We start from the raw sequence: 22,484 nt of genomic DNA, 5'->3' as shown, positions 1-22,484 counted from the left end.
AATAATAAATAAAAACGGAGTCAATTATTCCGCTTATACCATGGTTACCACACCTTGTTGAAGATCACACATTATTCAGATGATGTATTTTAAGACATTCATCCAGTTCTTGTGAGTAGGATTAGGATTAGGATTAATTTCTCATTTCTTTTGTTTCTTTCAACAGTGTTTGGCAGCAGCATCTCTGTTAATAGCAAAACTAAGTTCATCTGCTCCAAAAACAGAACTGTTACCTCGCTATTGATAAATGTAGCTTTTAAATCGCTAAACTATTTTATTGAAAAAGTCATCAGAGTAGCGCTAACAACTCGTTTCTGTGCGCAAATATGTTTCTGTGTGTGCAAATATCTGTCCATTTATAAGGGATAGAGAGCTGAAGAAATAGAGATGTGCTTTTCGTATATAATAAAACGTAATTTTGTAGCAAAAACATGGAAATATGTCATTTTTATTATTTTTTTACTATATTTATTTGCCTGGTCATTGTGGGTTTTGGTTATTTTGCTGTAAGGACTTAATTGTTAACTACTTAATTGTTTGGCGAAATGTTATATGGACATGTGAAGCAGTTAAGACCTGCCTGGAACTACCTTAGCCGTGCATTTTCCTTAAAGATTGTCAGCCAATCAGATTCAAGCATTCTACACTCATGTAGTATAAAAATAGTTATTTTTTTTTTTACTAAAAATAGATTATTTGACCAAAATAAGAGAGACCATACAAAATGTTAGTTTTAATTTAGTACTGACCTTAATAAGATTTTTAACATAAAATGTTTACATATAGCCCACAAGAGAAATTAATAGTCAAATTTATAAAAATAACCGTTCAAGGGTTTACATACATTTGATTCTTAATGCTGTGTTGTTACCTAAATGATCCACAGCCGTGTTTTTTTTTTTTTTTTTTTGTTATTTTGTTTAGTGATAGTTGTTCCTGAGTCCCTTAATTATCCTGAACAGTTAAATTCTTTGGTTTTTCTGCATTTTTGTGTATTTGAACCCTTTTCAACAATGCCTGTATGATTTTAAGATCCATCTTTTCTCACTGAGGACAACTGAGGGACTCATATGCAACTACTACAGAAGGTTCAAACGCTCTCTGATGCTCCAGAAGGAAAAAACAATGCATTAAGAGCTGGGGGTGAAAACTTTTTGAAGATCAGGGTAAATGTAACTTATTTTGTCTTCTGGGAAACATGTATGTATGTTCTGTAGCTTCTGAAGGACAGTACTAAATAAAAAAAAAGATATTTAGGCAAAATAAGAAAAATTTACACATCTTTATTTTGTTCAAAAGTTTACACCCCCGGCTCTTAATGCATTGTTTTTTCTTCTGGAGCATCAGTGAGTGTTTGAACCTTCTGTAATAGTAGCATATGAGTCCCTCAGTTGTCCTCAGTGTAAAAAGATGGATCTCAAAATCATACAGTTACTATTGGAAAGGATTCAAACACACAGAAATGCTGAAAAACCACAGAATTTGTGGGACCTGAAGAATTTTTCTGAAGAACATCGGGCAGTTTAACTGTTCAGGACAAACAAAGGACTCACTAAAAAAAAAAAAAAAAAAAAACCACACAGTTGTGGATCATTCAGGTAACAACAAAGTATTAAGAATCAAGTGTATGTAAACTTTTGAACAGGGTAATTTTTATAAATTCAACTATTATTTTCTCTTGTGTCTTTTATGTGAAATTATTCAGGTCAGTACTGAATATGCCCCCTCCTGTTAAAATAATTAACATTTAGCAGATTCTGCAAGGTGTATGTAAACTTTTGACTTCAGCTGTATTTGTGCTAAATGCAAATTCTGTAATGCTGTACTCATTGCACATGGAGTTGCTGCATATCTAGAGCATTCCAAATCAGTCATTTTTGGTTCCATGACAGTTAGGAAGCCTGTGTATAGACAGCGAGACAGTCCACTCCGTTTTGGAGCTGAGTCTATCCTGAGGCTCTTGTAAAAGGTTTGAAGGAGATCCCTGCCTCTTTAACTGTGTCCCTCCCAAAAGTCTCTCATCTATCTGTGCTGTGTCTTCAGGGCATGGATCATTTTCTGTGATGAGCTCTGGAATATACTGACGAGGTGTTTGAGTGCAGCGCTGTAAACGTCTCTGACAGCACCGGGACGATTGTTGATCATGTCACTTGTGGCTAATGCAGCCCGAGGTTTCACTGATGCTGTGTCATCTCAAAGGTGTGCTGGTTTCTCTCTGGATAATGTTTCGGTAGCCCCCCTCATTCTCCCACCAGTCCGACCCCCGCGGCCACGTGTGTGAAAGCCAGCAATAAGTCTGCGTGTTTGGTTTCTGAAGGCATGTGCTGAGAGATGGAGTTACGCCCCTTTTGAATGCAACAGATTATTATGTAACCAGACACCGTCGTTTCACAATCGCAGCACACTTACTGTGGCTCACCAGTTCTCCTGGTCCCCACAGGAAAAACTTCAACCCAACCAACCCGTACGGCTTCATCACCCCAAACATTTAAGTGCCTCTAATGACAGTGGTTCTCAGACCGAGTTTGTCAGGGATCAGTAAGGCCTATAATGGTGTAAGATTATCTAAAAGAGCGCCCACACACATGGAATATGCTGGTGAATTGTGGGTAATGTGAAATGCGAACAAAACACAGCGTCTGTTCGCTATGTTGTGTTTAGATGATGCACATCATTCTAGTACAATAATTTTGTAATTCTGTCCAGCATGTCCTCCTGCAAAATCTTGGATGTATTTTGATGTTTCAGCTGTTTTTGCTCATGCAGTAAAAGTTATTGGTGTCCAAAATAACACTGGACACCACTGGCTAAGTGTGTGGACAAAAAATATATATAGAAGTTTTTTTTCCCTTCCAAAAATGCCTTTTCTATTCCACAGAAGAAAGAAAGGCACATACGTTTGGAACGACATGAGTAAATGATGACAGAATTTTTAGATGAACTATTACTTTAAAGCCCATAATACACTGCAACAAGTATAGTGAAAAAAAAAGAAATGCATAATGGTGGATAAGGCAAGAAAAAGTTTTATTGTAAATATCATCCAATACCAGTGTTGGGAACGTTACTTTGGAAATGTTGCAGGTTACAGATTACAAGTTACCGTATTTAAAATATAAGTAGTGTAAAATATTTTAATTTCTTATTAATGTAATGTAACTGATTACATTTGATTACTTTTTCTAACAAATGTTTTCAACTGTTAATCATTTTCAAACATTTAAACCAGGCAGATTTTTAAGTATCACTTCAAAAACAAGTGAAGGAAATGCCAAATTTGGGATTTTTTTTATTATTAATTAGCAAAAAGTTTTTACGCTTGCTTGAGGTGGTTTTGGACTTGTGCAAAAAAGAGTTAATGGAATATTTGGAGATGGAAACTGAATTGTCAAAATATTTCTGAACTGTCTTACACAACTGCGTTTCAAAAAGGCAGGTATCCACCTCTGAAAGCAACGACTGCATTTATTGTGTATTGTCTGCTCACTAAGTAATTTATTATACATGAAAATTATAATATTCAGTGGCTTCTCCTACATTTCTTGGTGGTATTTAGTGCCAGTTTATCAGGAAGTGACAATTTAGTTTTCTTTGACTTGTTGGATGGAAACGGTGCATATGCGCAAATGTTTTATGCAATACTCTAATATTGCACATAAGTTAAATTCGCACAAGTGACAAAAAGTGCAAGTGAGCGTGATCATCTCTTCCTCTTTACTACTACTTATAACACAAAAATAAAAATGAATGAACATCTTAGGCCTCATGTAATCACTCAATCAGTGATTCAACAGTGGAAAGACGTCAATAAATATTAAATATTACATTATAATAGCTTATAAACAAAATGTCACATAGCATTTCATTCAGCTCATCAAGTCATCAGTGTACACAGCTAGTTAGTTTGCTAGAGAAAGTAAGTCTAGAGCTCTAGACCTTAATCATTAAACTATATTCTCTTTATATTTTGTTTTACCTGTTAGTGATGTCTGTATTTTTGAATGAACGTTTAAATAGATCTGTTATGAAACAAGTCATGCCAGTCACTGTGTAAATTAATATATTTCAACAACAAATAGAAATTGCATAATTTAGAAGTTAATTAAAAACTGCATTATGTGCAGTTTACATGTTTGTAGTTCAGAGCATAAGATGAGCTGAGGTAGATTTTTTCCCTAAAAAAAGTTTAATTATGATAATTATGATGTACCGAAACCATGACATCAAATCCAAAACACATTCTCACCCCCAACTTGTTACAATTTGACGCTTGGTCAGGACCCCTTGGCGTCGCATTTTGACGCTCAAGGTACCCCATTAGCATCATTTTTCGACACACGGGGTCCTTCATTGTTTTCAGTTGTTTGTCTTAATTTAATGGTTTGCATGCATTTGTCAAAAATTTTTAAATAATTATATATAATTGTATACTTTCATTGGAGCACCCCTACCCTAAACCTACCCACTTCTAAACAAAATAAAACATGCAGGCAAATATAAGTACAATCACAAGTATTTAAAGCAAAAACTGACCATAAACAAGCAGTATAAAAACATTACAAACAAGTCCTGTTGCATTCCGAGTCTTCTGAAGCCATATGCAAAGAAGAGAATAAAACACAAGGTTTTAATCGCTGAAAATGATCCCGTTCCAGTAACACGCTCACATCTCATTCAAAAAGATACTCTCGTATCATGACGCAATCAGTCACGAGACACACAAGAACCAATAGTATTTCACAACCAATGCGCCACAAATCAATCGTTTTGCCTCGGAAGACTTGAAATATTATTACTTTTTAAAAACTTGTGACTGTATTTCTATCTGCCTGTTATATCTTGTGTTTTATTAACTGTTGTGACTGTTTGCATTGAAAAATCACACCCTAATATATAAATATATGCAGTAATGGCAATATTATTACCTAATATATAAATTAATCATGACGATAAAATTCCAAGTGCCTTTCGCGTTGGCATATTATGCTAAGGGTTTCTTCTTTAAAGTATTGGAGGACCCTGAACGTTGAAAAATGACAGTAAAGGGGTACCCTGTGCATCAAAAAGTAACGCCAAGTGAGAACATGTTGACCGATTATGTTTGTGTACCGTTACACCCCTACTATATAGCACATACTTCTTTTTACTGTATATGCTAGTGTAGTTCTGAAAAACTAACAAGATGATAAAACTTAGTCTATCTCTTTCAGGAAAATAGTGATGACTCATTCTGCACTTCACAGATTTTTGTCCAATCAGATGCTCTCTAGAATGAGAATGTCTCTCCCACCAAGTAGCAAATTATGGTTCATGAGTGTGACGTAACTAAAGCTGTATGCTCTTGAGGCTAATCCCTTTGAAAATGTCACATGTTGCAGTCTAGCTGTTTCTCATGAATTTGCAGACTCATCTCGCCCCTGGTATTCTTGTTTTATTCTTGCAGGAAGTTCATGTCCGCACACATAGACAAACAGTCCTTTTTAATAAAGGTTGTGTTTGGGCGCGCACCTCTCTGGGTTTGCGGCCAGAAGGAGGCCCAGTTGGTTCTGGCAGGCCCAGCTGGGTTCACCACAACAGAGAACTGTGAGCTCTGGGCCCCAGGAGCCCTGGCCAAGGGCCAAAAAGAGCGCAGCTCCCGCTACCTGCTGGGTCCATGAATCCGCCTTTGTCTCTGTGTTGTCACACCGTATTACCCACACAAAAGGGCCCAGCACCCCGCACCCCATAGCCCAGTTCAGCGCTGCCCAGAGCAGGGGCTGGCATTTCCAAAAGGAGCAACCCCCCCACCTCCTGTGACACACATACACAAAACACACATACATCTCATACCAGCCACTATGCCAAAATATTCCAAAGCGTTTAAAAAAATCCAGTCAGGACCGATCGGGCCAATCCCAATGCTTCTTCCTTATCTTCACCTCCTTCATCGTCTCCTCATCCCCCTCTTGAGTTCCCCCTGCCTTCCACCTCTCTTCCTTCGTGATGGGGAAGGATGGGAGATTCCCTTTCAGTCTGCTTTCATGACACAGTCAAAAGGGCGTGTGAATGGGGCGTCCGTGGGAGCCGGGCGGTAAGAGGCACACAGGGATGGCTCATACTGGCCTTCATGCACAGTAGGGGTCGAAGTGAACCCTCTAGCCCTTTTCTATTGCTTGTAATCTCATTTGGCCTCCCTTCTCTTTTTCTCTCTCTCTGTCTCTCCCTCGCTCACTGCCGGTTCCTGCCCAGGTCCTGCACTGCGGCTAACTGCTTTAGCATCTTAACCATCCAGCATGTATAGGTGCGTCCCAGTTTCTGTATCCAGTTTGGGTACTGCTTATACGTGGACGATGTGCTATTTACCAAAAAAATGAAACATGATATATTTGGAGACTTAGTGCGCTCAACTTTCATAGCTTTCCTTAATGTTGTGAAAGGGGTATCAGACTCCAAAGTTGTATGATACAATAACCCTATAAAACTCTATAATCCCTATATACTAGATGATAGAGTAGAAAAGGTGCATTTGAGACACTTTTGAATTTTGTGAGGGAGAGACCCATTAGGGTCTGTTCTTTCATGACTGAGAACCAATGTTCTGTCACATCCTTTCTTTAGGAAGCGAAGAAAATGTTAGACTTCTACATAATCTGTTTTCTTAAGAACAGGTGAAATTGCTTGAGAAGTTTAATTTTTGAACTCACAATTCTGACTTTTGCAAGTTTATATCTTGCAATTTGAACTTTTTTCTTACAATTGCAAGTTTACATTGCGATTCTGACTATTAAGAAGATTTGTGAGAAAAGAAGAATTGTGAGATATAAACTTGCAACTAAAAGAAAAAAGTCAGAATCGCGAAATTCAATCTAGCATTTGTGAGAAAAAAATCAAGCATTTGCAAAAGTTTTTATCTCATAATTGTGAATTTATTTGTTGAAATTGTGAGTTTATATCCTGCTGTTCTGACTTAATAACTCACATTTGTGAGTTTATATCACGCAATTCTGAAAAAAAAAAATCTGAATTGCACGTTTCTATTATGGAATTCTAAGAAAAAGTCAAAATTACGATTTAAAAAAGGTAGAATTGTGTAAAAACTTGCAATTACCTTTTAAAAAAAATTATTGGTTTGTTTTATATGTTTGTTCATTGCATTTTGACTAAAGTGGCAAATCAGTTTGTCTGATTTATTTAATTTAATAATAATAAAAAGCTTTATATCCGGTACTTAACATTTTAAAAGAGCATACACATGTATTAATATAAATATGTCAAAATATATTTAATTAAAGAGAAATACAACCGGTGAATTAGTTGTATAGTAAATTGTACTGTTAAATTTATTCTGTGAATATCGCTGATTCATCTCATATGCCTGGGATCTGTTTGAGTAGGTAATTAAAACATTTATTAATTAATATTTTTCAGTCTTACTTTTCTTGATATATTTTCATCAACAATATTTTTTAATTAGAGCAGTTCAATTATCATCATGCTTTTTTTTAAACTAATTTGTTATTAATTGCTATTAATTGTCAATAAATTAACTTACAGAATTAGTGCTCACCTTTTTTAAAATAGTTCACTTCCAACCATGATTTAAACCATGACACCAAGCCACAAGCTTGGTGTAACTTTAAATAAAAATATATTAGCATATATTTGACCTCAAAGCAAAAACAGACCGAAAGCAGTTTAAGTATGTGGAGAATTTCATTATTTTCTCTAATTGCAATTTAAATACTTTACATTTGTTAGACTGCTGTGTGTTGTTAACCCATACCTTTATCAAGTACAGGTCCAAATATTGCAAGATTGTCCTTGATAGTGGTGCAGTTCCACCTGCGGCCTCGGAACTGGTGCTGGCACTCCTGGATTCCCAATTTGACTCCCTCTGCTACGCTGGGCATGATCTCGATGTAATTGCGGCAGAAGCGCAGTTGTTTTGGCACCAGACCAGGTATGGAGCCACACAAGATGGGCTGGGAGCCTAGGGATGAGTACTGCTGCCCAAGGGCCAGGGACCTGAAACACAAGAGTGAAGATTAAAGCCAAATCTGGGCACACCTGAGATCTTCTGTTCAGAGCGATGACATTAAATAATCTTTTACTTAATGTGTATTTTTGTCACGATTATTATGGTTTGTATAGTTTACATGTTTACTTTAGTATTAGATTGGATTGTTAGATTGGATGTTAGTGTTGAAAGTCAGTTATTATAGTTATTATATACTTCTCTTATACTTATGACCATTTCTATCCACTGCGAGGTTTTTTGTACAGTATGTGGGTGTTAGAATATTTATGTCTTTGCTAACCTGGTTTTTAACCCAAATCTTTTTTTGTATGTGTGTTTCTGTGTGTCATTAGATATTTGGCTGTTTGCAAGTGTATGCATGTGTGTGGTTGTGTGCAGTAGCTGAGCTGACAGCAGATTCCTCCCAGATTTACATCTTTTCCAAACAGTGAGTACCTCATGAACACTTCATGGAAACAGGCCCAATCTATTAGTTATTCCAGAAACGATACTTTCACACTGGTAATTATTTTTATTGCCTTCTTTCTCTGTTCAAAATCAAAATTAGGAGATCAAACTGTTTTAATGATGTCTTGTTTTGACATGCATACTATATTAATACTGTAGGTGTAATCTTACTCTATTTTAGCTCTCGTTGCTGTTAATTACATTTTTTTTATGTGTGTGTGTGTGTGTGTGTGTTATTGTCTCTTCCATAACATATGCAGAACACACACGCTCTGTCTGGAGCTGTAATAAGTCAAATATCCTGTGTTATAAATCCTGTAAATGTTTGGAAAAGTTTCAGTTGTACAGCAGAGGAATCTATTAGCAGTTCTGTCCTCATTTTCTCACAGCCGATGCTATAAAACATAAATGCATGAACCTCTGAACCCAGTGACATTTAATCTGTAAATGTCGCAATCTGTGAAAATCATTGAAAAAATTATAAAGCAAAAGTTCAGACTCTAAATTGTGATCAGATGAGCCAATGTGAAATGACATTGGAAAATGCAATTAAGTGCAAACTTCTGACATTCTGTAATAATGCGGCAAGCTGCTATATAGCCTGCCAGGCATTAAAAAGCCTACAGTTTGGATAACAAGTGATAGTATTTTGCAGAAGAATTGTTTATTCGGAGTAAATCAAACTATATTTTGAACTATTTTGAACTGTCTTTTATCATATTGGCCTAGCGGACGTTTTATAAACCAATATGCTTTAGGTTAAAGTCACAATAAAACAGAAGTAGTGACAGATAATTTCTTCCATATTGTGATAGTTCTGATTGGATGGAGTTTACAGTCTGTTGTAAGAAATCTGCGGATTTTTGTAGTTTTCCAGTCATTTTGACCTGGAGTGGACTTTCTGTTTCTGTCACAAAAATGCTAGTTAATGTTATCACATTGGTCTAAAACTTGCTGACTTTGCTCAAGTTTTTCAACCTGTTTTTCTCTTTTTTGATAATTTCTTTACATTTTTTAGAGACCTTTTCCCCGCCTTGTTACATTTGTGTTGTTCCAGTCAAAATGACTGGCCTACCAAAATATGCTTATCTTGTTATTCTACTGTGTATCATTACCAAATATTGGATTCAGTCTTTTTTTTTATCAACTTTCGATTAGCACAGTTTTTGTAACTTCACAAGTTGACACAAGATTTGGTAATGAGAAATTTGCAAGCATTTTTTAAAATACCAGGAACACCAAATTATGTGAAGGATTTTTAACACAGCACAATGTTTAGCGGACAAAATTATTGAAAGAAGTCAGATTTTTCCTTGGTAAAACATGTTTTGATATTTTGATTAAGAATTACAAGGATGAATGAATGGATGGATGGATGGATTGATGGATAGACAGAAAAAGAAATTAAGGTTTTTGAGAAAAACATTCCAGGATTTTTCTCCAAATATTGGACTTGAATGAAATTGAGAAGGAGTTTTATGCCTTACCCTACCTTTTTTAACCAAAGTGCACAGACAAAGTAACTAACCATGCATGACTTTTCAACGTGATTGCGCTAGACGTGAAGTTGTAGACGCGCATCACAGAGCATTTTTGGTTAAAAAGTAGATACATTTTTATTCTTTAAGAAAATGACTGATTGTTTCACTAGATAAGATCCTTATTTCTCGGCTGGGATACTGTAAAGCCCTTTGAAGCTGCATTGAAACTGCAATTGGGACCTTCAACTTGTTGGCCAGTGTTTAAATCCATTATATGGAGAAAAATTCTGGAATGTCCAAAAAAAATTACAGGTAATTTACTCACCCCCTTGTCATCCAAGATTTTCATGCCTTTCTTTCTTCATTTGTAAAGAATTTATGTTTTTTGAGGAAAACATTTCAGGATTTCTCTCCATATAGTGGACTTCTATACTTTTTAACCTCAAATGCTCATCTTGTCTAGCTCTGCCTGAACTCTGTGTATTCCAGTTCACGACAGTTAGGGTATGTCAAAAAACTCCCATCGCATTTTCTTCTCCAACTTCAAAATCGTCCTACATCGCTGTTTTAACTTTAACTTTTTTTGTAAGGGCGTCTGATCTTCTTTGCATGTTGACTTTGTAAACACTGGGTCAGTGCTTCTGCAGCGATGTAGGATGATTTTGAGAGAAAATAAGATGGGAGTTTTTCGACCTACCCTAACTGTCTTGAACCAGAACACAGAGTTGACGCAGAGTTAGACAGGATGAGCTTTTGAGGTTAAATAGTACATAAATTGCTAATTTTTTAGACAATAACCAATTGTTTCACTAGATAAGACCCTTCTTTGTCAGCTGGGATCATTTAGAGCCCTTTAAAGCTGTATTTAAACAGAATTTTAGAAGTTCAAACTCGGGAGCACCATAGAAGTCCACTATATGGAGAGAAATCCTGAAATTTTTTCTCAAAAAAACACAATTTCTTTACGACTGAAGAAAGAAAGACATGAACATCTTGGATGACAAGGGGGTGAGTAAATTATCTGTAAATTTTTGTTCTGGAAGTGAACTCTTTTAAAGGGGCTATATGTAACTTTTTCCCCAAAATAAACGTAATAATAGCCTTTTTATTTGACCATTTATGACTCAAACATCTCCTGATAAGCATACTGACACCTTGTCAGCTCACAGTGGGTGCACCTATAAGCCTGTATCCTATTTTTCCTATTTTCTGTCGGGTCGGATTTTTCGCGCTCTGTCTCCGGATGTGACGTCAAGCGTGTTCATGTTAAACGTTTCAGATCGCTCTTGCCATCACCGCTAGTCCGCAATTAGCCTACAATATATGTATTTGACTGTTTTTACCTCTGTAAACATAATGACTTCTTAGCAGTGGAGCGTGCGCTGGAAGAGCGAGCAGAAAGGAAGAGCAGTTCCGTTTTTTGGCCACAGGCGCCAGTCGCGAGTTTAAATTTCAGAAAGTTGCATATAGCCCCTTTAAGAACATAATATGAAAAAGGGATTTCTTTTTTCAGAACCTGTAAATTCAAGCAGCTTCCCTGATTGTGCAAAGACAGTACTCCATGCTTTTATGATGAGATATGCTGCCTGACAGCGCTGGCATAGATGCTGTCTTGTGGGCCAGAGGTTTACCTGGTTCCCCCTTCGGATCAGTGGAGGATCACACCTATTAGAGATCAGCCGCTCACGATGACCTCAGGCCCCCCGCGGGGTGCAACCCTATCACAGCGCCAATCTCTCTGACAGATGAGTGTACTACTGCACCCCTCACATACAAAAGCCCTAGCATTGAAGTCAGAAGAGAAAAATCCCCCTCAGAGGCTTCTCGGCTTCTCTTTTGCTCTCTTCTCTCGCTCCAGTCGCACATTCTCTCTGTTTGATCTTGTGTGAAACCGTGAACACAGAGCTGGGAGATGTTAACGGGCTGCCAGGTATCAGAGAAGGTGTGAGAGGTGAGTCTTTGTATCAGAGGTGCCGAGAGTCTTATGTCGAGATTACTTGAGCGTTTGATGCCTTTGATGCATCATATGGGTGCGTCACCGCACCGTCAACTTAGTCAGGGAGTTGACGTCATAACACTGATGTTTGTGTCTGTATGCAGGTGAAAGTGGATGCGGTCAAACAGCTGCACAGGTAAACATTACACGTCTCTCCATAATATAGAATTATATACTACATTCTGTGAAGGGATAGTTTACCCAAAGATAAAAAAATTATGTCATTAATTACTCACCCCCATGTCATTTCAAACGCTTAAGACCTTTGTTCATCTTTGGAACACAAATAAAAATATTCTTGATGAAATCCGAGAGCTTTCTGACCCTGCATGGAGAGCAACGCAACTACTACGTTCAAGGCCTGGAAAGGCAGTAAGGCCATTGTTAAAATAGTACGTGACATCAGTGGTTAATTTTACCAAGTTACGAGAAAACAGTTTCTTGACTAAAGTATTCTTCTAGCTTTATAAAAGTAAGGTTAAACCACAGTTGTCACATGGACTATTTTATCAGTGTCCTTACTACTTTTTTAGCCTCTGAACGTTTCACTTGCGTTGCTGTCTGTGGAGGGTCAGAAAGCTCTTTTTGTGTTCTAAAGATGAACAAAGGTCTTAGGGGTTTGGAACGACATGAAGATGAGTAAGTATTGACAGAATTTTCCTTTTAGCAGCAGTTCCCAACCTTTGTCTCAAAGGCCTCCAGTGTCCACACCATATTTAAAGGCCTCAAATATTTTCTCCAGTATTTCTGTTGTGGTTATAACAGCACTGCGTGCACTGCCAGAAACTGGAAGTGTTGAAATGTTAAATTAATTAAAAAAGAGTCAAGATTCTAATTCTGTCTGTTTTTCCAATAAAAGCAGTAGTTATCAAGGGGGAAAAAGACCTGGGGCCTCATTTATAAAACTTTCTTACGCACTGATTTGATCTTAGAGTGTTCGTACGATCAAATCCACGTCAAAGTACAGATTTATAAAAACCGTCTTTGACGTGGAAAAGTACTTATCTCCACGTCAGATTCCAGCTTGGCGTACGACCGTTTCCTTGTGGTAATGCCTGGTATTGCAGATAGTTCAGCCTCACTATAATTTGATTTCTTGCGCTCCTTTTTACTTGCCATTGTCACAGAGTTTCTGCTTTAGGAATGAGCTCATTTTAAATGTTAATTAATTAAGCAGCGGCGTTTCGACGGCGGAACATTCAGCTGCACACAATTCCACGATCATTTGTGATTTATAACCGAACGACTGGCGTACGAATGGATTTCGTGGTACGTTCGTTTCTCTGAATCGCTCTTACGATCAAATCAGAAAAGTTCTTAGATAAAATCAAGGATGGTTTCTACGCAAGTCTTTATAAATGAGGCCCCTGGGCCTCATTTAAAAACAAAACAAAACATGGATTTCATCCTACTTTGAAAGAGAGGATTTTTATAGACAAAAACTGACATGCAAATGTTCTTATTCGTATGGCAACTTAAGAGAATTGCGTACAAACGTTCTGTGCTCAAATAACACTAATTAAAATAATCCAACAAAAAGACACTCACAATATGCATTAATATTATTATATGCCCAAATGAGCAAATGCCTTGTGATAATTATGTAACAGAAATTAATTCAAATACTGTACAAATATGTATATGACAAATTTACAAAAGCGATTTTATGTCCATAAAAAGCACATTAAATATAGGCTAAGTAAAGTGTCTACTTTTAAAGTTTCAAATTGTTTTTTGAAGAATAAAATGCCAAAATTTGGTTGAAATAATGTTACATTGTCATTCAGTGTAACACAATATCTATGTAAAAAATCAAACAACATGCTTATTCTGACTTGTACATATAAAATATATAAAAGATTAAGGGAGCATAAACATTTTTCTTTTGTTTTAAATGAGTAAAAAATTCTTACTGACAAATGGGCAAAAGTTAGGATAGTGGCACATTTAAAAAATGTAGAAATACAACTAATTAGTATTTTAGTCTTTTATTATGTCATAAATTGATTTTTGTTATAAATATGCCTGATAAGACTGTTACACTGAAGGACATTTTAGTGGGTGTCTTCTGTAAATTAGAAGAAAATATATGATATTTATTTTTTGCTCATAAAAACAAAAATGCAATTAAATTAAACAGAAAACATTTTAATATATATTAAAAAAACAACTACAACATTTTAAAGCAGTATTACACTTGTTGTTTTTATGTTTAAAGCCTTTTTTGTCTTTAACCCATATATATATGCATTAAGAGATAGAGAACTTGTTCGCATTGCACTTTAATTTAAGATGAATTGCAGTTTATAAAGTCGGATGCATTTAGGAAAATCTTTTGTGTATAAAATATTGCTAAGAACTTCATTTGGACAACTTTAAAGGCGATCTTCTCAGTATTTAGATTTTTTTTGCACCCTCGGATTCCAGATTTTAGAATAGTTGTATCTCAGCCAAATATTGTCCTATCCTAAAAAAAAAAAAAAAAACTCAATTAAAGAAAAAACTGACCCTTATGACTGGTTTTGTTATCCAGGGTCACATATATTCAAATAATTTGAAGTCATCCTGTGGTTCCCTAGGAATTTTGCTGATGGCCCCCAGTGGGCCACAGGCCCCTGGTTATGAACCACTATCTACAAGAGATAATTCACCCAGAATAGACAATTCTGTGTTCAATTGTTTACTCACCCTAAAGTAATTACAGACCATTATGATTTTGGTTCATCTCTTGGACACAAAAGAAGATGTTCTAGATATTTTGAAGAACTGTTTTTGCCCACACAATGAAAGTCAACAAGACCCTCTAGACTTCCATTGTAAATAAAAAAACATTGTTTGTGTCCTACATTAGAAACATTTGGAATGACATGAGAGTAAATAAATTATGACAGAATTTTTTTCTGGGTGAACTTTCCCTTAAAGGAAGAGCAGGAGCAGTAAAACGAGTGCCTGTTTTTCTTTGCCTGTATTTATTACCATAATTCCATCCAAGAAGCTATGGTTACAGTATGACATTTTTATAGTGTGTCATTCATTTACTCCACCATGTATTATTCCTATCAGTTTGGATTATTATTTTCAGATTGTCTGACAGAAACCCCGGCCCCTTACGTAGGAACTTACTGGAAGTGGAGCCTGTTTTTCTGCTATGTTTGCTGAGTGAGTAAGTGGCATAATTACACATCTGCTTGCAGCATAACTGTCCATTAATCTCTCACCCATGTGGATGATTAGTGTGTTGGTGTGTGTGTGTGTGTGTGTGTGTGTGTTGTGCTAAATTATGGATCAGCCTTTTTCTGCCCTTGACAGTGTCTATGTATGAGGTGAAGGCTCCTAATTAGATATGGATGTTTTTAATAAAGTTAATTACCAAACCGCATACTTTGATACAGTCCCGAGCGTGCCTTCATTGCACGCTTCGCGTCCTCAGTGATCTGTGGTTGTGATCCGCACCATTGACTCTAAAGTGGTTAAGAAGAGGAACGCGTCAGTGTGGGGGGGATCGTGAACACATAAATACGCACCAAAACCGTTTCGAGGAAAGATGGGTGTGGCGACACAACCGAGTGGGGAATACAAACATTGGGGTTGCTAATTTGTCTGCTGGAATCTGCTACTGCAAGGAGACATAGTGAAGCTTTAGGGTCTAGCAGGTGCTTGTCTGAGCAGGTTTAGGGCCACCTCTAGCCTTCAGGTGTTATCGCTCACTTTCCGTGCTGCTGGGTGGGTGGTGACTGCAGTGCAAGATGAAAATAATGACGCAAGCATTAATGAGCCATTGCAAACCACTGCTACAAGGATTATGAAGTGAGGGAATTCCTCTCTACACAAAACAGAGAAATGTTATTTTGCCATTGGCTAAAGATTAAAGGGATACCCACCCAAACATTAAGTCTCTTGAAAATCTCTTTTCAGTATAATGAAAGTGAATGAGAACTGGGGTTGTCAAGCTGGCCAAAATGGCCAAAAAAAAACATAATAAATGTAGGCTTTTATTCACATAACACATCCTAAAAAGTCTGTAAAATAAAAGTGTTTTCCCCATATTTCAAATTACGCATTGCATTTGATTTGTGTTTTAGAGAGGAAAACCTAATTGATAATGTCCTTGCAGAATATCACCAGTACATTTTTCTTACAGTGCAATTGGTAAATGTAAGCTCAAATTTACTTGCTTTAAACACAAAAACAAACCTTGTTTCCTTGCTTTAAGCAAATACATTTGAGCTTATGTTTACCATATTTGATGTGCTTTATGTATGTGCGTTGATCAATGTTTATATCTGCATGAAGACCTAAATTAAATCGTTAATCAAGAGTGACAAAAAGGGTTTGTCAAGCTCCAACATTTCCCAAAAAGCACAGTAAAAGTGTTTCATATACACTTTTAACTATATTCAAAGTCTTTAGAAGCTCTACAAGAGTTTGTGTGAAAAACAAATTTAAATTTGCAGTTAAGGTCAAAAGTTTACACCCCCCTTTCAAAATCTGCAAAATGTTCTTTTACCAAAATAAGAGGGATCATACAAAATGCATGAGACTCATTGGACTCATGTACAACTATCACTAAACAAAAAAACACAGCTGTGAACCATTCAGGTAACAACTCATTCAGAATCAGGGGGATGTAAACTTTTGAACGGGCCCATTTTTCTCTTGTGGACTATATGTAAACTAATTTTATGTGGAATAACTTATTCAGGTCAGTACTAAATAAACAATAACATACATTTTGATGATCCCTCCTTTTTTGGTAAAATAATTAACATTGTGCAGATTCTGAAAGGGGCATGTAAACTTTTGACTGTAAACTTTTGAACTGTAAATCATTGTTGACTAAAAATCATTCATCCTGGTTTTTCTTGACATATTCATGAGTGAAGTAGAGATACCTAATTCATAAATGAAGCTTTCTTTTGTAATGAATGTTTTCAGTTAATCAGTCGATCCAGTTAACAAAGCAGGTCTAAATGAATCGTTCATGAATTAGATTTTTAAGAACTCACTAAGTAATGTGACAGACTTACATAAAAGTTCTTTAAAGATGTATATAGCACATACAGGGTCGGAAATTAACTAGAAAGCAACAAAACTGCTCCATTAACTGATCCATAAATTCAAGACAAAGGGGCAAAAATTGCCCCTGCACAGTTAAACAATGTATTGTGGCTGTCGCAATTAAACTGAAATATGAAAATGAAAAATGAAAATGAATGAAAAGTGTCAGTTCGCAAAATTACATTCAGATCTCTCAATCAAATGCGTTTCTGTTGCACTTGCATTGCCAATCAGAAGCACTTACATTAGTTAGCGCTGAAAAGACGCCAATCAGAAGCACTTGGATTACTTAGCGCTGAAAAGACGCCAATCAGAAGCCATTAGATTAGTCAGCGCCAAAAACGCACCAATCAAATGAGATTAGATTAGTCAGCACTGAAAATGTGCCAATCAGTGGAGCTTAGAGTAGTCAGCTCTGAAAATGCGCCAATCAGATGCGCTTTGATTAGTCTGCGCTGAAAACGCGCCAATCAGAAGTGCTTAGATTAGTTAACGCTGAAAACGCGCCAATCAGATGCGCTTAGATTAGTCAAGAAAACGCACCAATCAGATTGTTCATGAATCTGACTGATTTGATTTTTAAGAACTCAAGTAATGTGATGACAGACTTACATAAAAGTCCTCTAAAGATTTATATAGCACATACAGGGTTGGAAATTAACTAGAAATCAACAAAACTGCTCCATAAATTCAAGACAAAGGGGCAAAAAATGCCCCTGCACAATTAAACAATGTATTGCGGCAGTCGCAATTAAACTGAAATATGAAAATGAATGAAAAGTGTCAGTTTGCGAAATTACATTTAGATAGCTCACACTGCATTTTACTCACTGTTTTGTGCAGCATTGGGTCAGCGCTGAAAAAGCGCCAATCAGATGCGCTAAGATTAGTCAGCACTGAAAACGCACCAATAAAAAGTGCTAACATTAGTCAGCACTGAAAACGCACCAATCAGATGCGCTTAGATTAGTCAGCGCTTAAAACGCACCAATCAGATGCGCTTAGATTAGTCAGCACTGAAAACGCACCAATAAAAAGTGCTAACATTAGTCAACGCTGAAAAGGCGCCAATCAGATGCGCTTAGATTAGTCAGCGCTGAAAACGCACCAATCAGATGCGCTTAGATTAGTCAGCACTGAAAACGCACCAATAAAAAGTGCTAACATTAGTCAACGCTGAAAAGGCGCCAATCAGATGCGCTTAGATTAGTCAGCGCTGAAAATGCACCAATCAGATGCGCTTAGATTAGTCAGCACTGAAAATGCACCAATCAGATGCGCTTAGATTAGTCAGCACTGAAAACGCACCAATCAGATGCGCTTAGATTAGTCAGAGCTGAAAACGCACCAATCAGAAGTGCTTAGATTAGTCAGCGCTGAAAACGCACCAATCAGATGTGCTTAGATTAGTCAGCACTGAAAACGCACCAATCAGAAGTGCTTAGATTAGTCAGTGCTGAAAACGCACCAATCAGATGTGCTTAGATTAGTCAGAGCTGAAAACGCACCAATCAGAAGTGCTTAGATTAGTCAGCGCTGAAAACGCACCAATCAGAAGTGCTTAGATTAGTCAGAGCTGAAAACGCACCAATCAGAAGTGCTTAGATTAGTCAGCGCTGAAAACGCACCAATCAGATGTGCTTAGATTAGTCAGAGCTGAAAACGCACCAATCAGATGTGCTTAGATTAGTCAGAGCTGAAAACGCACCAATCAGATGTGCTTAGATTAGTCAGCGCTGAAAACGCACCAATCAGAAGTGCTTAGATTAGTCAGAGCTGAAAACGCACCAATCAGATGTGCTTAGATTAGTCAGAGCTGAAAACGCACCAATCAGATGTGCTTAGATTAGTCAGCACTGAAAAGGCGCCAATCAGATGTGCTTAGATTAGTCAGCGCTGAAAACGCACCAATCAGATGTGCTTAGATTAGTCAGAGCTGAAAACGTACCAATCAGAAGTGCTTAGATTAGTCAGCGCTGAAAAGGCGCCAATCAGATGTGCTTAGATTAGTCAGAGCTGAAAACGCACCAATCAGAAGTGCTTAGATTAGTCAGAGCTGAAAACGCACCAATCAGAAGTGCTTAGATTAGTCAGCGCTGAAAACGCACCAATAAAAAGTGCTAACATTAGTCAACGCTGAAAAGGCGCCAATCAGATGCGCTTAGATTAGTCAGCACTGAAAATGCACCAATCAGATGCGCTTAGATTAGTCAGCACTGAAAACGCACCAATAAAAAGTGCTAACATTAGTCAACGCTGAAAAGGCGCCAATCAGATGCGCTTAGATTAGTCAGCGCTGAAAACGCACCAATCAGATGCGCTTAGATTAGTCAGCGCTGAAAACGCACCAATCAGAAGTGCTTAGATTAGTCAGCACTGAAAACACACCAATCAGAAGTGCTTAGATTAGTCAGCACTGAAAATGCACCAATCAGATGCGCTTAGATTAGTCAGCACTGAAAACGCACCAATAAAAAGTGCTAACATTAGTCAACGCTGAAAAGGCGCCAATCAGATGCGCTTAGATTAGTCAGCGCTGAAAACGCACCAATCAGAAGTGCTTAGATTAGTCAGCACTGAAAACGCACCAATAAAAAGTGCTAACATTAGTCAACGCTGAAAACGCACCAATCAGATGCGCTTAGAATAGTCAGAGCTGAAAATGCACCAATCAGATGCGCTTAGATTAGTCAGCGTTGAAAACGTACCAATCAGATGCGCTTAGATTAGTCAGCGCTGAAAACGCACCAATCAGAAGTGCTTAGATTAGTCAGAGCTGAAAATGCACCAATCAGATGCGCTTAGATTAGTCAGCGCTGAAAACGCACCAATCAGATGCGCTTAGATTAGTCAGCGCTGAAAATGCACCAATCAGATGCGCTTAGATTAGTCAGCGCTGAAAACGCACCAATCAGATGCGCTTAGATTAGTCAGCGCTGAAAATGCACCAATCAGATGCGCTTAGATTAGTCAGCGCTGAAAACGCACCAATCAGAAGTGCTTAGATTAGTCAGAGCTGAAAATGCACCAATCAGATGCGCTTAGATTAGTCAGCGCTGAAAACGCACCAATCAGATGCGCTTAGATTAGTCAGAGCTGAAAATGCACCAATCAGATGCGCTTAGATTAGTCAGCGCTGAAAACGCACCAATCAGATGCGCTTAGATTAGTCAGCGCTGAAAATGCACCAATCAGATGCGCTTAGATTAGTCAGAGCTGAAAATGCACCAATCAGATGCGCTTAGATTAGTCAGCGCTGAAAACGCACCAATCAGATGCGCTTAGATTAGTCAGCGCTGAAAACGCACCAATCAGAAGTGCTTAGATTAGTCAGCGCTGAAAATGCACCAATCAGATGCGCTTAGATTAGTCAGAGCTGAAAATGCACCAATCAGATGCGCTTAGATTAGTCAGCGCTGAAAACGCACCAATCAGATGCGCTTAGATTAGTCAGCGCTGAAAACGCACCAATCAGAAGTGCTTAGATTAGTCAGCACTGAAAACGCACCAATCAGAAGTGCTTAGATTAGTCAGCACTGAAAACGCACCAATCAGATGCGCTTAGATTAGTCAGCACTGAAAACGCACCAATAAAAAGTGCTAACATTAGTCAACGCTGAAAAGGCGCCAATCAGATGCGCTTAGATTAGTCAGAGCTGAAAATGCACCAATCAGATGCGCTTAGATTAGTCAGCGCTGAAAACGCACCAATCAGATGCGCTTAGATTAGTCAGCGCTGAAAACGCACCAATCAGAAGTGCTTAGATTAGTCAGCGCTGAAAATGCACCAATCAGATGCGCTTAGATTAGTCAGAGCTGAAAATGCACCAATCAGATGCGCTTAGATTAGTCAGCGCTGAAAACGCACCAATCAGATGCGCTTAGATTAGTCAGCGCTGAAAACGCACCAATCAGAAGTGCTTAGATTAGTCAGCACTGAAAACGCACCAATCAGAAGTGCTTAGATTAGTCAGCACTGAAAACGCACCAATCAGATGCGCTTAGATTAGTCAGCACTGAAAACGCACCAATAAAAAGTGCTAACATTAGTCAACGCTGAAAAGGCGCCAATCAGATGCGCTTAGATTAGTCAGAGCTGAAAATGCACCAATCAGATGCGCTTAGATTAGTCAGCGCTGAAAACGCACCAATCAGATGCGCTTAGATTAGTCAGCGCTGAAAACGCACCAATCAGAAGTGCTTAGATTAGTCAGCGCTGAAAATGCACCAATCAGATGCGCTTAGATTAGTCAGAGCTGAAAATGCACCAATCAGATGCGCTTAGATTAGTCAGCGCTGAAAACGCACCAATCAGATGCGCTTAGATTAGTCAGCGCTGAAAACGCACCAATCAGAAGTGCTTAGATTAGTCAGCACTGAAAACGCACCAATCAGAAGTGCTTAGATTAGTCAGCACTGAAAACGCACCAATCAGATGCGCTTAGATTAGTCAGCACTGAAAACGCACCAATAAAAAGTGCTAACATTAGTCAACGCTGAAAAGGCGCCAATCAGATGCGCTTAGATTAGTCAGAGCTGAAAATGCACCAATCAGATGCGCTTAGATTAGTCAGCGCTGAAAACGCACCAATCAGATGCGCTTAGATTAGTCAGCGCTGAAAACGCACCAATCAGAAGTGCTTAGATTAGTCAGCGCTGAAAATGCACCAATCAGATGCGCTTAGATTAGTCAGAGCTGAAAATGCACCAATCAGATGCGCTTAGATTAGTCAGCGCTGAAAACGCACCAATCAGATGCGCTTAGATTAGTCAGCGCTGAAAACGCACCAATCAGAAGTGCTTAGATTAGTCAGCACTGAAAACGCACCAATCAGAAGTGCTTAGATTAGTCAGCACTGAAAACGCACCAATCAGATGCGCTTAGATTAGTCAGCACTGAAAACGCACCAATAAAAAGTGCTAACATTAGTCAACGCTGAAAAGGCGCCAATCAGATGCGCTTAGATTAGTCAGCGCTGAAAACGCACCAATCAGAAGTGCTTAGATTAGTCAAGAAAATGCACCAATCAGATCGTTTATGAATCAACAAAATGAACAAAACTGCTCCGTAAATTCAAGACAAAAGAGCAAAAAAAGCCCCTTCACAATTAAACAATGTATTGTGGCTGTTGCAATTAAAATGAAGTAAGAAAATGAATGAAAAGTGTCAATTCGCAAAATTACATTTAGATCGTTTTGTGCAGCATTGAGCCTTATAACCTGTCAAACACGTTTCTGTTGAACTTGCAATTCCAGTCAGAGGCGCTTAGATTAGTCAGAAAACTCTGGAGCTGTTGTTGAGTGCGTACATTCGCAAATTCCCTCATTATAAACAACAAAAAATTGCAGATACAGATGTAAAAAAGATTAATTTCGTAGCTTCAGTGATTGTAACAGGAGTTTGTACATAACTTGGGCTAGACTTGGCTAACGTCATGGACGAACATGTTTGTAAAGCCAGAATGTGATGAAACAAAAATGTTTT

General features: G+C 37.8%; 1 protein-coding gene across 1 annotated transcript in view; it reads right to left on the bottom strand.

Moving 5' to 3' along the window:
• Positions 1-22,484, bottom strand: part of LOC141297831 (proto-oncogene Wnt-3) — a 41,761-nt gene that overhangs the window by 8,859 nt on the left and 10,418 nt on the right. The window contains exon 2 of the mRNA XM_073828293.1: positions 7,763-8,004. Within this exon, the coding sequence (XP_073684394.1) occupies positions 7,763-8,004 (242 nt within the window). The remainder of the gene's footprint in view (positions 1-7,762; positions 8,005-22,484) is intronic.

The sequence above is a fragment of the Garra rufa genome, chromosome 22 (genome assembly GCF_049309525.1).
Source record: "Garra rufa chromosome 22, GarRuf1.0, whole genome shotgun sequence".
In the NCBI taxonomy this organism is placed as follows: Eukaryota; Metazoa; Chordata; class Actinopteri; order Cypriniformes; family Cyprinidae; genus Garra; species Garra rufa.
This window is presented reverse-complemented; position numbering and strand designations above follow the sequence as displayed.